Source organism: Mus caroli, unplaced genomic scaffold, assembly GCF_978045245.1.
Source record: "Mus caroli unplaced genomic scaffold, Mus_caroli_1 scaffold_1, whole genome shotgun sequence".
Lineage (NCBI taxonomy): Eukaryota > Metazoa > Chordata > Mammalia > Rodentia > Muridae > Mus > Mus caroli.
Window position 1 is genome coordinate 160,526,121 of NW_028227256.1, and position 14,591 is coordinate 160,540,711.

Genomic DNA, 14,591 nt, shown 5'->3' on the forward strand with positions numbered 1-14,591 from the left:
AGGGATGACATGGGAAGAGTGAGTGAGTGAGTGAGAGAGAGAACTATATTTTAAAAATATAGCATTATTTGTTTCACGTTGGATAGCAGTTTTTAAACAGAATACTTTGAACTAATAAGGCTTTAAAATCTCTCATTTTAACTAGCATGCCTTTGTGCCATCCAAACGATTAGAAACAGTCTGTATTCACACGCATTTAGGAAGATCCCTGAAGCTGATGGTGAGCATGGGTGCTAAATATAAAGTTGGTTTGATTTACTCCAAACAGCAATGAGTTTCCCTGTGAGCTACAGGAATAAGAACAGTCCTACAAAGAGCTAAAGTCCTGAGGAGTGGAGAAGCTGCATTGTCAGCAGAAAAAACATTGGAAACATTTGGGGATCAATTTGTGTAAGAAGCAAAATCTCTCATGTGTCTCTGGCTTCCATTAACTTCACAACTACATTATTGCTAGTAAAGACAAGTTTCAGAAAAGGTAATTCACGCATGCCTGAGTGCACACACACACAAACACAGAGAGAGGGGAGACACACACACACACACACACACACACACACACACACAGAGACAGAGAGACAGAGAGAGAGAGAGACAGAGAGACAGAGAGAACATCACTCACACTCTTTAACAGAGTGGGGAGAGATAACACATTTTGTGAGGATTTTCATAGAAATAGTCCCCAAAGTTACAGCATTATAATGGTGTGTCTACACATCAGAGAGTAATGAGGGCCCGAGGGAGCTAAATAAGCCAAGCTACCCTGTATTCCATGAACTCTTACTCCAAGTGAACAAACAAAACTAGAAGGGTGGGGGTGGAGAAGTCCTTTATTTTGCAAAACTTAGAAAAGGCTTGTAAAGGCAGAAAGAGAAGTTTCCAGGAAACACTAAAGCCTTTTGTGAAATAATCGATCACAGATGTTAGCCACAGAGAGACAGCTTAGCCTTTAGGGCAGAATCCAAGGTGGACTCTGCTCCCTTCTCTCTTTCTTCCAACCCATTGCTTCTCCTGTATAAACACCAAGGTTTGAGTATTGAACACATGTGTAAGAGCAAGAGTCCATGTTATCTCTCAATGCTATTTGTGGGTCTTGGACCACTCCTCCCAGAATTTACCTCAATGATTCCCAATCATTCCCAATAATTTCCAGACCCTCTGGACCTGTCTCCAGACAACCCCACCTCCACCTGCACCCCCTGGTCCCAAGCAGTGTCAGCAAATCTTGTGTACCTCTTTTCGGTGCCCTGGTACTTGATGTGGACTCCCACAGTATATGCCTGCTGAGAATTGGTGGGGTCATTTAGGAAAACGGTTTAGTTCTTATGAAGTGAGAAAACAAATGAAAGGTATTAGGGGGAGATTGGCTTTGGAGAAAGGGACAGAGAGGAATGGAGGGTCTAGGGTTTCTGGTCCTCTTTGATTTGGCAGCACAGTGGGATTGCCACCACAACCCATTGGGGCACTTAGTAGGACTGTGTACAACTCAGTGTTTGCCTGACTTTTGAACTGTGAAATAGTAGAAGTGTGTGGTGTGTCTTCACAGCATAGGGGCAGACTGTCTAGATCCATATTTGAGGTCTTTTTATTGGGCAATCTTTGGAATTTTCTTCAATCCTCCTGGTCTCAGTTTTTCCATCTGTATGGAGGGACAGTGGTATTCATACCCCTGGTTAAAGTGTCAAAGGTGCCTGCAACAGCTTTGCTAAGCTTTTTGTTAACGTTAATGATTAGCCATGATATCGGGGAGACACTTCAGGACAGCTGCTGGCAGCAGAAGAGCTATGGGTCAAAAGTCTTTCTCATCTCATTCTGAGAAAGAACTTAAAAGTTGGGTGGGTAGGGAGGGAGAAAGAATCTGAAAGGACCTGGGAAAGGAGAAGAATATAATCAAAATATATTTAAGTATAAAAGTTGTTTCAAATAACAAAAAAATAATAAAAGCAAAAAGGAGGATCGGGCATGGAACTAAACAGAGAATTCACAAAAGCGGGAAATTCAAATATTGGAGGAACATTTAAAAAAATGGTCAACAGTGCGGGGCGTGGTGGTGCACGCCTTTAATCCCAGCACTCGGGAGGCAGAGGCTGGTGGATTTCTGAGTTCGAGGCCAGCCTGGTCTGCAAAGTGAGTTCCAGGAGAGTCAGGGCTACACAGAGAAACCCTGTCTCGAAAAACCAAACCAAACCAAACCAAACCAAACCAAACCAAACCAAAACAAAACAAAACAAAAAACAAAATGGTCAACATCCTTAGGCATCAGGGAAATAAAAATAAAAATTTGTAGATGCTATCTGATCTCAGCCAAAATGGCTAAGATTCAACGTAAAGGTAAAGCAGGTGACAGAAATATAGGCATAGATGTGGGGAAAGGGGAACACTCCCTGATTGTTGGTGGCAGTGCACACTGGGGCAGACACTATGGAAATCAGTCAGGGGTGAGGGGAAGTAGGAGGGGGCGGACATCACTGTATCACACACTGCTTCTTTGTGAGAGGCGCTCTCCCTGAAGGACAGGACAGTGTCTACACACTCTTGGGTGTGTGGAGGAGAGCTGTAGACACCTTTGAGGAAAATCTTTTGTAGTCAAGAATCTCTGATGTGTGAGAGGGGTCTGCCTAGTGTACTCCACCATGGATAACAGAAATTCAATAAATATTGTTAGAGTACATGAATAACAGGAAACCCACCAAGACCATGGATTTTTGACTGTAGGGGCCAGAGAGAGGACAGCACACAAGCTTGGCGACCCAAGCCTGATCCCTAGAACCCAAGTAAAGGTGAAAGGAGAGAACCAATTCCACAAAGAAATGCTCTGACCTCCATACATGTGCAGGGGCACGCATGCACCCATGCTTATACATGACACACACATGCACATACACTAATGCATTAAAATGTTTTTTTTAAAGGTTAAGTTAACCCAGTCGAAGGAAGTGACAGCTGAAGAATGATCTATTTTTTATATTCCAGTCTCCTTACTGAAAACAAAAATGGGGGGAAACTGTATAGTAGGTTATCAATTAACATTTGCTGAATGGAAGGATGTATGTGAAGATCTTGATATACCTACAGAAGGGCATTATCCTTTGGCTGGAGTAAGCCCTGAAATCTGTCATAGGGCATGAAGGAGGAAACAGGATGTGTGTTAGTCAGTACTGTTAATCCTCATTAGACAATGCTGGTGTGATTTTACTTAAAGACTGCTTCCCAAGTTCCCTTTGTATAGTCAAATTCTATAAAAGCAATAGTCACTGTTAGTGGCAAAGCAAACCCTCAAATTCTTTTCCTTCAACTATTTTATTGTTTTGGGGGACAGGGTCCTAGGTAGCCCAGTCCGGCCTCCTACTTGCTATGTAGCTGAAGACGACCTTGAATTTTCTTCTCATCCTCCTACCTCTACTTCCTGAGTGTTGAAGTCCCTGGAGTGGACTACTGTGCTGTGCTGGGTTCTGAGGATCCAACCCAGGGCTTCATGCGTTCTGTTATCTAGCAACTGAGTTCCAACCCCTAACTCGCAACTATCATTTTATAACTGAGTCCATTAACCAATAGTGCTACTGTGGTGAGCCCTTCCACCCTCTTGGTTGGCTAAGAAGGTTCACTGTGACAAAGGTGTTTCATATGCTTGATCTCTGTTCACTTGAGTGACAGTCAATCAGGAGGCTTTACCAGTGTGGTGTGTGTGTGTGTATGTGTGTGTGTGCATGTGTGTGTGTATGTGTGTGTGTGCGTGTGTATGTATGTGTGTGTGTGTGTATGTGTGTGTGTGTGTGTGTGTGTCTGTGTGCGTGTGTATGTGTGTGTGTGTGTTTATTAGTGATTTGCATCCTCTCCCTTGCCTCAGTTAATGATGGCCTTACTTTCTCACCAAAACCTTTGTCTTCTGTGTTAGCTTGGAGACTAGAGTCATGGTCCTGCTAGTGGTCAATTAAATAAAGTAGCTCATAATCTCTATAATATTCATGCCCTCTTTCTATTTGAAAATAGAAGCTGCCTTAATTCTTTGGCTTTGATTGGGGTACCTTACCTACTTTAGATCCCAAGATATTTTTGAGCTGATCTTTGCTGTTGGTGATGATGGTGGTGTTGATGGTGGTGATGATGGTGGTGGTGGTGGTCTATGTGTATGTTGGGGAAGGAGGGCAAATGAATATCTTGGGAGAGTCCTAGCATGCTGTTGCTGGAGGACACCTTCAAGGTTGCCTAGTTGAAGGACTGTCAAGGTATTGCAGAGGTGCCTCCAGGCTGATAGATGATGGTGGTGGTGAAGATTTCCATAATCCAAACCCTTGGAAACTCAGTATTAACCTGGTTTTCAAAGTTGGTTTCATTTTATAAATGAAGTCATAGAGATGAAATGTTTTGGTGTCTGGGTACCATTTTGACATGACAGCTGCTAGATAATCTTGTTAGTTCCCCCCCCCCCCGCCCCCCTTGGCTCTATCACATTTCCTGTGTGTATATATGTGTGTGTGTGTGTGTGTGTGTGTGTGACAAAGAATGAGAGAAAAAGAGAGAGACAGAGACAGAGAGACAGAGACAGAGAGAGACAGAGAGAGGTGGAGTACATAGTTCTATGTTGTCTATTACTCTCCTTCTTATTTTTTTTAGACCCCGACTCTCTCTGAACATGGAGGTCACTAATGGACCAAGCCTCTCCTGTCTCTGCCTCCTGGCACTGGGGATACAAGCTTGAGTCGCCACAACCAGCATTACTCATGGGTACTGGGGTTCTAAACTCAGGGTTTCATGATTGTATAGCAAATACTTTACCCACTGAGCTCCCTCCCAGTCCTCTCGCACATGGTTCTCTTTTAAAAGGACTGTCTTTATTTTTTAATTCCCTAATTCTCTTTCCTACCTCACACCCTTTCCACCCTAAAGAGACGGCTATATTTTCCAGTAAGAACCCAGGCTACTGGTCTGGTGGTGTGAATACTCTTTCAACTTCTTGCCTCTTTGCTTCAGTTTGGCTCACTGTGCTCCCTCCTGTGTGCTCCCTCTCCTGTGTGCTCCCTCTCCTGTGTGCTCCCTCTCCTGTGTGCTCCCTCTCCTGTGTGCTCTCTCTCCTGTGTGCTCTCTCCTGTGTGCTCTCTCCTGTGTGCTCTCTCTCCTGTGTGCTCTCTCCTGTGTGCTCCCTCCTGTGTGCTCCCTCTCCTGTGTGCTCTCTCTGCTGTGTACTCTCTCCTGTGTGCTCTCTCTCCTGTGTGCTCTCTCTCCTGTGTGCTCTCTCTCCTGTGTGCTCTCTCTCCTGTGTGCTCTCTCTCCTGTGTGCTCTCTCTCCTGTGCTCTCTCTCCTGTGTGCTCTCTCTCCTGTGTGCTCTCTCCTGTGTGCTCTCTCTCCTGTGTGCTCTCTCTCCTGTGTGCTCTCTCCTGTGTGCTCCCTCTCCTGTGTGCTCTCTCTCCTGTGTGCTCTCTCCTGTGTGCTCTCTCTCCTGTGTGCTCTCTCCTGTGTGCTCTCTCTCCTGTGTGCCCTCTCCTGTGTGCTCTCTCCTGTGTGCTCTCTCTCCTGTGTGCTCTCTCTCCTGTGTGCTCTCTCTCCTGTGTGCTCTCTCCTGTGTGCTCTCTCTCCTGTGTGCTCTCTCTCCTTTGAGTTCCCTCTCCTGTGTGCTCTCTCTCCTGTGTGCTCTCTCTCCTGTGTGCTCTCTCTCCTGTGTGCTCTCTCCTGTGTGCTCTCTCTCCTGTGTGCTCTCTCCTGTGTGCTCTCTCTCCTGTGTGCCCTCTCCTGTGTGCTCTCTCCTGTGTGCTCTCTCTCCTGTGTGCTCTCTCCTGTGTGCTCTCTCTCCTTTGAGTTCCCTCTCCTGTGTGCTCTCTCTCCTGTGTGCTCTCTCTCCTGTGTGCTCTCTCTCCTGTGTGCTCTCTCCTGTGTGCTCTCTCTCCTGTGTGCTCTCTCCTGTGTGCTCCCTCTCCTGTGTGCTCTCTCCTGTGTGCTCTCTCTCCTGTGTGCCCTCTCCTGTGTGCTCTCTCTCCTGTGTGCTCTCTCCTGTGTGCCCTCTCTCCTGTGTGCTCTCTCTCCTGTGTGCCCTCTCCTGTGTGCTCTCTCCTGTGTGCTCCCTCTCCTGTGTGCCCTCTCTCCTGTGTGCTCTCTCTCCTGTGTGCCCTCTCCTGTGTGCTCTCTCTCCTGTGTGCTCTCTCCTGTGTGCTCTCTCTCCTGTGTGCTCTCTCTCCTGTGTGCTCTCTCTCCTGTGTGCTCTCTCTCCTGTGTGCTCTCTCTCCTGTGTGCTCTCTCTCCTGTGTGCTCCCTCTCCTGTGTGCTCTCTCTCCTGTGTGCTCTCTCTCCTGTGTGCTCTCCCTCCTGTGTGCTCTCTCTCCTGTGTACTCTCCCTCTCCTGTGTGCTCTCTCTCCTGTGTGCTCTCTCTCCTGTGTGCTCTCCCTCCTGTGTGCTCTCTCTCCTGTGTGCTCTCTCTCCTGTGTGCTCCCTCTCCTGTGTACTCTCCCTCTCCTGTGTGCTCTCTCTCCTGTGTGCTCTCTCTCCTGTGTGCCCTCTCCTGTGTGCTCTCTCTCCTGTGTGCTCTCTCCTGTGTGCTCTCTCTCCTGTGTGCCCTCTCCTGTGTGCTCTCTCTCCTGTGTGCTCTCTCCTGTGTGCCCTCTCTCCTTTGTGCTCTCTCTCCTGTGTGCCCTCTCCTGTGTGCTCTCTCCTGTGTGCTCCCTCTCCTGTGTGCCCTCTCTCCTGTGTGCTCTCTCTCCTGTGTGCCCTCTCCTGTGTGCTCTCTCTCCTGTGTGCTCTCTCCTGTGTGCTCTCTCTCCTGTGTGCTCTCTCTCCTGTGTGCTCTCTCTCCTGTGTGCTCTCTCCTGTGTGCTCTCCCTCCTGTGTGCTCCCTCTCCTGTGTGCTCTCTCCTGTGTGCTCTCTCCTGTGTGCTCTCTCCTGTGTGCTCCCTCTCCTGTGTGCTCTCTCCTGTGTGCTCTCTCCTGTGTGCTCTCTCTCCTGTGTGCCCTCTCCTGTGTGCTCTCTCTCCTGTGTGCTCTCTCCTGTGTGCCCTCTCTCCTTTGTGCTCTCTCTCCTGTGTGCCCTCTCCTGTGTGCTCTCTCCTGTGTGCTCCCTCTCCTGTGTGCCCTCTCTCCTGTGTGCTCTCTCTCCTGTGTGCCCTCTCCTGTGTGCTCTCTCTCCTGTGTGCTCTCTCCTGTGTGCTCTCTCTCCTGTGTGCTCTCTCTCCTGTGTGCTCTCTCTCCTGTGTGCTCTCTCCTGTGTGCTCTCCCTCCTGTGTGCTCCCTCTCCTGTGTGCTCTCTCCTGTGTGCTCTCTCCTGTGTGCTCTCTCCTGTGTGCTCCCTCTCCTGTGTGCTCTCTCCTGTGTGCTCTCTCTCCTGTGTGCTCTCTCTCCTGTGTGCTCTCTCCTGTGTGCTCCCTCCTGTGTGCTCTCTCTCCTGTGTGCTCTCTCCTGTGTGCTCTCTCCTGTGTGCTCTCTCTCCTGTGTGCTCTCTCTCCTGTGTGCTCCCTCTCCTGTTTGCTCTCTCTCCTGTGCTCTCTCCCCTGTGCTCCCTCCTGTGTGCTCTCTCCTGTGTGCTCCCTCTCCTGTGTGCTCTCTCCTGTGTGCTCCCTCTCCTGTGTGCTCTCTCTCCTGTGTGCCTTCTCCTGTGTGCTCTCTCTCCTGTGTGCTCTCTCTCCTGTGTGCTCTCTCCTGTGTGCTCCCTCTCCTGTGTGCTCTCTCTCCTGTGTGCTCTCTCTCCTGTGTGCTCTCTCTCCTGTGTGCTCTCCCTCCTGTGTGCTCTCTCCTGTGTGCTCCCTCTCCGGTCCTCTCTCTCCTGTGTGCTCTCTTCTGTGTGCTCTCTCCTGTGTGCTCTCTCCTCTGTGTCTTCTTCTGTGTGCTCTCCCTTTCCTCCAGTCTTTGGAGAAGAGTATACCTTATCTTTTTGTCTTCCCAGGACTAACCATGTCCTTGTGCCCACAATTGCACTCCCTTCTTTTTTTGTAAGGATGGTGTCTCAGCTTGGACTTGCATATTCAATCACTTCTTGCCATCAATCTATGGACTTTCAGTCTTCAGCCACAGTCATCTCTGGGCCTTCCTGTCATGCGTATGTTCAAACAGAACAACAACCAAGAATTTTCTAAATTTTGCTCTCCTGCTTTGCCATTGAAGCAGGCATTCACCTGCTTGCTTTCTGTCTGTCGCTCCTCTCAGATGCATTGCATGCACCAATATAGAACCTTTATATTTTCTGAGCATGTTATCTTCTGTTTATTGAACTCTTCTAGCACCCATCATGGGCTGTCCATTCTACATAACCTTTCTGGTTTCCAGCAGTGGCTGTAACCCTGCCCTCACCTACAGGGCTGTTTGTAATTTGTAAGATCATTAGTCTTTCTTCTGCCAATAGCTCTCCAGAGAAGCAGGGACGCCTTCTCATCTCTGTGTCTCCTACAGTGCTCTTTGTGTACCTGTTTGATCTGCTCACATTAGCTGGGCACAACTGGATGGAGACAGATTTCTCTGGATTTGGACATGAATGAATTTTAGGGTTAATAGTTACATGACTGTGACTCCAGTGAGCATTTTGGTCTGGCGTTTCGAGAAGCTAAGTACAGCTTTTGATCTTTGGACTCACTTTTTGTTTTGACTGAAATTTACCTTAGGCACATAACGGAATTTAATGCAACTTTTTTGTTTGTTTGTTTTGTTTCTTTTCCTGTGTCAGTTCTTAACGTCTGTGGATCAGATGCACTCATCTGGATTCCTATACTGAGGCTCACTGTAGAAAGCCAACTGTTTGATTAGTAATGCCTGCAGTGAAATGTGGAAGAGGAGTTTTAGCACATGCAAGGGGTCTGCCATCCTGTCAGAACAGATGCAGTTTGAATCACGAGGACCTGCGTGCTCCTTCCTAAGATCTCCCGTGGAAATTTTCTCTACATCAAAGATCACAGTCTGGTAGTCAAGCACCTTAAGATACTCATTTTTATGTGAGCCAGGCCTGCCTGCACTGGAGGACTCTGCCTAAACAGGCAACAGTAGCTTCTCTGAGGTTTTGCTCTCTACTTTAGAAAAAAAATTACTTTATTTCAGTTCCAAGTTCCTGGCTTCTATAAAGGGGGATTGTTTCCCAGGGTCTCTGAGGCCTGGCTGTCTGACACTTGCTCCTTTCCCCAGCTCCTGACAGCTTGCCTAAAGTTCGTGGGAAATGTTTTCTCCTTGAAACGGTGAAGAGAGAGGGCGGGGGGAGAACAACAACCAAAAATCAAAAAAACCAAAAAGCCTCTTTCCTGGCTGAGTGCTGGAACCCAAAGAACAGTTTCCCTTTTGGCTTTGCGGTTTCATTGGCACGCAGCACAGCTGCAGCAGGACTGCTGCGATCCCCACCAGGGCTCCTGGCCAGCCAAGGGTGGGCTTTCCAGACCCTGGACCAGTTCACACCATGACCCCACTGAGATTCCGGAGGCTCGCAGTCTCTACTGCGGCTTGTGCATGGTGTGGATGACCTTTGTTCAAACAGCAGGATCTTGGGTTGTGAGAATTCCTGCTGCTTCACCGAACCCCCGTGTCACGGTGTCCCAGCTGAAGCGGGGCCAGGAAACTATGTGACTAGAGGCAGCTCGGTTTTGTGAATAGAGGCTGAAATTCTCACTACAGCCTCTGTTCTATGCAGATCCCCGCTCTGGTCCTGCATCGTTACCCTGTGCTTTTCTGGTCAGTCCCAGGCATTGCTTTTTTTTTTTTCCTCTTCGCTTTGTGGGTTTCTCGTGTGTGTGTGTGTGTGTGTGTGTGTGTGTGTGTGTGTGGGCGGGGGGTGGATGGGTGGGTGTACTTCTTCTCCCAAGACAGTTATAAGGCAGTGGGCACCCCACCTAGAGCTCAGTCTCCGTTTCTCTTTGCTTTTCTGGGAGGGTCTTTAAGCCTTTTTACAATTCTGGGGTCCCCCTAACTATCTCTCCACTCAGCAGACCTTTCCAGTCTTTCTAGACTCTTCCCAATAGACAGATAAAAGTATGGGAATCGCCTACTTACCGTGAATCTCCAAAGTCCGCCCAGGTCACTGCTCCTCTCGAAACAGGTGGGCTCCAGCCCCTCTTCCAGGCAGCACTTGATGGAGGCCAGGCCGCTGACCCCAGCTCCCACAATTGCCACTCGCTTCACCATGTTTCTCTGCGGAGGGAAAACCGAGAGCAGCGTTTTATTCACAAAAGCCCCACCCAAGCCTTGGCTACTCAACAAACCAGGAAAAGAATTTGGGAGATTAAGGGATTTTCTCAGTTTGCGTCCTCTGTAGACTATCTGTGGTGTGTCAATGTGAGAAAGAAAACGTTCAGGTCATCGAGTTAACCCCTGAGCTGGGTTATGTCCCCACCCCTTGGCCAGAGCTGGCTCTCTCCGTTCACTCACTTGTGGTCTTTAACGCAATTGTAACTTCTGGCAGAGTGGCTGAAACCAGACCCTTCGGTGGGCAGAGTCTTGCATTCTGAACTGGCTTGCCTCCATCCTCCTCCAGGCTCCAACCCGGGAGCAGTCTGGAGCAGCAGACAGGAGAACAGGAGAGGGTGGCCTTGGAACACACACACGTACACATGCACACACTCTTCCACGCCCCCCACCCCCAAGAAATCACATTAAGGACACTCAGATTGGTTTGGGACGTCCCAGAAAACTACACAGCAGCTGGTAGGGTGGGGTTAGGACTATGAGCCAAGACACTTGTGGTCACCACAGGTGCCACAGCACTGCCTCCTGGGTTCTGTCCTGGCATCCTGCCAAGGCCGCAACAGCACTACTGGAATATAATTCACAACTAGTCACCGATGGAAGAGACAAGGTGGCTGCCAGGGAGGAATTAGAGTTGAAGGGCGGTCAGAGGAGATGTTTCTCCTCCTTCAGTCTGATGCGATTCACCTTTGTGAGCACATGGCACAGTCCTCATGTGTAGAGCTTTGAGGGTTTTCTGGCCATGTATTAATACCGTGGACTTTTAAGAACACCCTGTGTGCAAGCAACATAGCACAGTTGGGTAAACGACCATCTCTGTCAGTTAAAACTGTGTGATCTGAATTATGTAATTCTCAGGGCATTGTGAAAATGGAGAAAATCTTGTAGCTTCTTCCCAGTGTTTCCTGAGGATCAAATGAATTAACCTGTGTCATGTATCTGAGAATAGGTCCTGGTAGCACAGTAAATGCTCAATAATGTAAGCTTTTTCCAAAGCTGGTTTCTCCTTTTCTGAATTTCTGATTGAGAGCATACACATTCAGCACACACTAAATATTAGATGTTGTTTGCCAATGTTTCTGACATAAACTCTCTCTCTCTTAATTCTTTTTTTTTTTTTTTTTTTTTTTTTTTTTTGAGACAGGGTCTCACAAAGCCAAAGCCAGGTTGGTTTCAAACTCACTCTGTAGCCAAGGGTGACCTTGAACTTCTCATCCTTCTCCCTTCACCATCTGGAGTGCTGGGATTGCAGGCATCTACCATGATACTCTGTTTTTGTGGTCCTGGGCTTCATGTGTCCTAGGCATGCACTATATCACATGAGCCATAGCTCGTCCTATCCCTCAACTACAAGGACGTACCCAGTGACAATGTCTTCCTGAACATTTTCTATTTTCTTGTTTCCCACGTGATCTGTTCCCAGAGTTGAGTATGTTTCATTTGTATTTTTAGGACTGGAAACCCAAGAGAAGCAGTTCAGAAATGGGGGCTCAGGCTGCTGTACTCTCTGCTACACAAAGAGTGTGTTCTTCCTAGAGAAGCTCTGAGGAAATGATGTAATGGATACAGAATTGTTTTTATTTTATTTTATTTTTATTATTTATTAGTATTTTATTATATATTTAAATATGTTTATATATTAAATACATTTATGTATTATATATTTCTATATTATATACATCTATATATTAATACACTTATATATTATGGACATTTATAAATTGTTTATGTTATATATTAATTATATATTTATCATTTTATTATACATTATTTTGTTTATTTATTTTACATTTAATTTTGTTTTTAACTCACTTTACATCCCACTCACTGACCCCTCCTGGTCACCCCCTTCCACAATCCTTCCCTTACCCCCAACCCCCACTCCCCATCCACTTCTCTTCTGAGCTGGTGAGGGTCGCCTGGGTACTCCCTGGCACTTCAAGTCTCTGCAAGGTTAAGCACTTCCTCTCCCACTTAGGCCAGACAAGGCAACCCAGCTAGGAGAACATAACCTGTGTACAGGTAACAGCTTTTGGGATAATCCCCACTCCAGTTGTTCGGGACCCATGTGAAGACCAAGCTGCCCATCTGTTACACATGTGTGGGGAGGCCTAGGTCCAGCCTGTGTATGTTCTTTGGTTTTTAAAATTTATCTGGGAATTGAATAGCCAAAGGTGGGGTAGAAGCCCCTGACTGAGTTATATTCCATAACACAGAACTGTCTTCTTGAATCGTAAGTTCCCCTCTTCGGGTGTCTTAAAGGTGCTGTAAGATAGGTCACTTTCTATAGCAATTAGCTAGACATTGCCAGGGAAGGCTAGAAGATTCCTTTCAGAAGAGGCAAGGGTTAGACCACAATGAACACTATAGAATGGCACACTTACAGTTTCCCTCTTCCTGGATGCCAGAGGAGTACCTTGACCTTATGTTTAGAGTCAGAGCTGGAGCTTAGGTGCCTGGTCAGTATCTGTTTTGGGTCCCTGTTCTACTAGGAATCAGTGTGGTGACATGGAAAAATTGTTCATCTCTTTTGGGTCCCAGTTTCCTCATTGTGACACAGGGTATAATGTTGGTACCTTACCAGTCATTCGGTGAAGAATAACCTCTTGTTTTTTTTTTTTTTTGAAACAAAACAAAACAAAACAAAACAAAACAAAAACCGACCCTAGGGGAAAAAAAGAGAGCATTGCATATAAACGTTGACATTGAAAGCCGTGAGCTTGCTGGCTCTGGAGAGTGTTAGCAGGGCAGCCAGAAGCAATGCATGCTACCTTTTACTGTCTGGGAAGGGAGAAACCTTTTCTAATAACTGGATTAAGACAGAGAGGGAGGTAATTCCCCTGTGGATTTACTGAAACTAGAGAGGAGGTCAGCAGGGTGAGTGTGGCTGTCCCAGAGAAAGCTAGTTAGTAGGGGCTGGTCCTTCCTCGGTGACCCAAAGAATGCTTATTCAGCAGAGAGCAGCTGGTCAGCTTCCTGGCCTGGAGTGTTGTTTCAGGCACAGGCTTGCTGACAGAAGGAAAGAAGAATGTATCTATTCTATTGTTAATAGAAGTAGAGGAGAAGCTCAGACAGAGGCTCGCCTGAGAAACAAGTGGAGTCTTCAGACAAGGGATTAAAGTGTCCCAGGTTCACATTGCAAAAGAGCACATCACAGTGACTCTTACCTGGAGAGTTTGATACAGTAACGAGAACACCTGCTTTTCCCTCACAGAGAAAAAGGATTAGGATCAGGACTCGTGGTGCAATTGCAAAGGTTCACTATAAACATTCACCAATATTTCAAACTCTGAGACTCACTTTACCTAGGTCTAGATCACAAAGTTTTGGAGACAGTCTGGGTAGATGAAAAGTTCATGCAGAGAGTGCATCGGATGCCATTAAGAATCCTAGAGGTAGATTTTGGAGATCATTCTCCAATTAATTCAGGCATCAAACACCCACCGAGGGACTTTGTTGATAATCCTGGTATGCTGCTTTCTATTGAACCTTTGTTTAGAGCAGTGAGTTGGGTGGGAAAGTCAAACTTGAAAAGGAAGAATTTCAATTATTTTTGTTTACACACCAAGATATTTTATCTCTAAATTGGAGTAAGAGCTGGAAAGGGGAAATGTTTTAGGTTGCTTTAGGTTTTGAGGGGTCACTAGGACATCAGCAGTCAGAGGAGGAGAGGCAACAGGCCCAGAGCCAGGGAATAGCTCTGGGGTGGCAGTGGTTCTGTGAGGCATATGTAGCTGCCCAACTACATGGTGAGCTCAACTCTCTCTTTATTCCTAGGGAAGCTACAGTATGCACGCACCCAAGGGCACACTACATTTTATTATTGATTAAGTTGGTCGTTTCTGTGGGTCTTCTTCCTACACAAGGCCATGCTTTCCCAAAGTAGGATACTTTCTTTGATGTATGTGTGTGTGTGTTCCTAGTATGATGTTTGTGTTATAATAGTGTTGAATAAATATTTGGTAATGGGTTGATTTCTTGTTGGGTAGAATGAAACCATCATCTTGCATGCTTTTCAATAATAATAAAAAACCATAACAGAGCAAATTTGTATTGGAGGTTAATATCCTGAGTCGTATGCTGATGCCTCATAACCGCCTTTTATCAACTATGCAGTATGTGGAACACCTCCCTCCACCAGTCTGCCACTGTGACCCAGTGTGAGCCAGACTCACTTGGACACTTCTGAGCAACACATTTCCTTGGGAGCTTTGTTTCAGTATTGATGGTGTTGCAAGTTAGTGACGTGGGTTTGGATTTCAGTGCTGAATAATTATCAGTAGAGCAGATAATTTATGTCTTTGTCTCCATTTCCTCTTCCCTAATATGAAGCTAGAGGTATACCTGACCTCAGGTATTGTATAAATCACCCTGTCAATGTACAAGCAGCACTGAGAGTAGCTCTCAGGCCCTGAGAGAAAGTAATTTGTGTCAAATATACCTGTTGTCATATGC

The 14,591-nt window shown here is 46.8% G+C and overlaps 1 protein-coding gene and 1 long non-coding RNA gene across 3 annotated transcripts in view; one reads left to right on the forward strand and one right to left on the reverse strand.

The window, feature by feature from the left end:
• Positions 1 to 4,646, forward strand: part of LOC147006183 (uncharacterized) — an 82,982-nt gene extending 78,336 nt beyond the window's left edge. The window contains exon 3 of the long non-coding RNA XR_015048078.1: positions 4,612 to 4,646. This is a non-coding gene — a long non-coding RNA (uncharacterized LOC147006183). The remainder of the gene's footprint in view (positions 1 to 4,611) is intronic.
• Fmo1 (flavin containing dimethylaniline monoxygenase 1) overlaps positions 1 to 14,591 on the reverse strand; it is a 33,310-nt gene that overhangs the window by 15,884 nt on the left and 2,835 nt on the right. The window contains exons 1-2 of one of the 2 annotated variants that reach the window (XM_029476887.2): positions 10,320 to 10,509; positions 9,945 to 10,082 (exon numbers count right to left, since the gene is read on the reverse strand). In XM_029476887.2, coding sequence (XP_029332747.1) covers positions 9,945 to 10,076 — 132 coding nt within the window. In that variant the 5' untranslated portion in view covers positions 10,077 to 10,082; positions 10,320 to 10,509. Of the gene's footprint in view, positions 1 to 9,944; positions 10,083 to 10,319; positions 10,510 to 14,591 lie in introns of those variants that run through there. The other variant, XM_021157252.3, reaches the window with a different exon arrangement.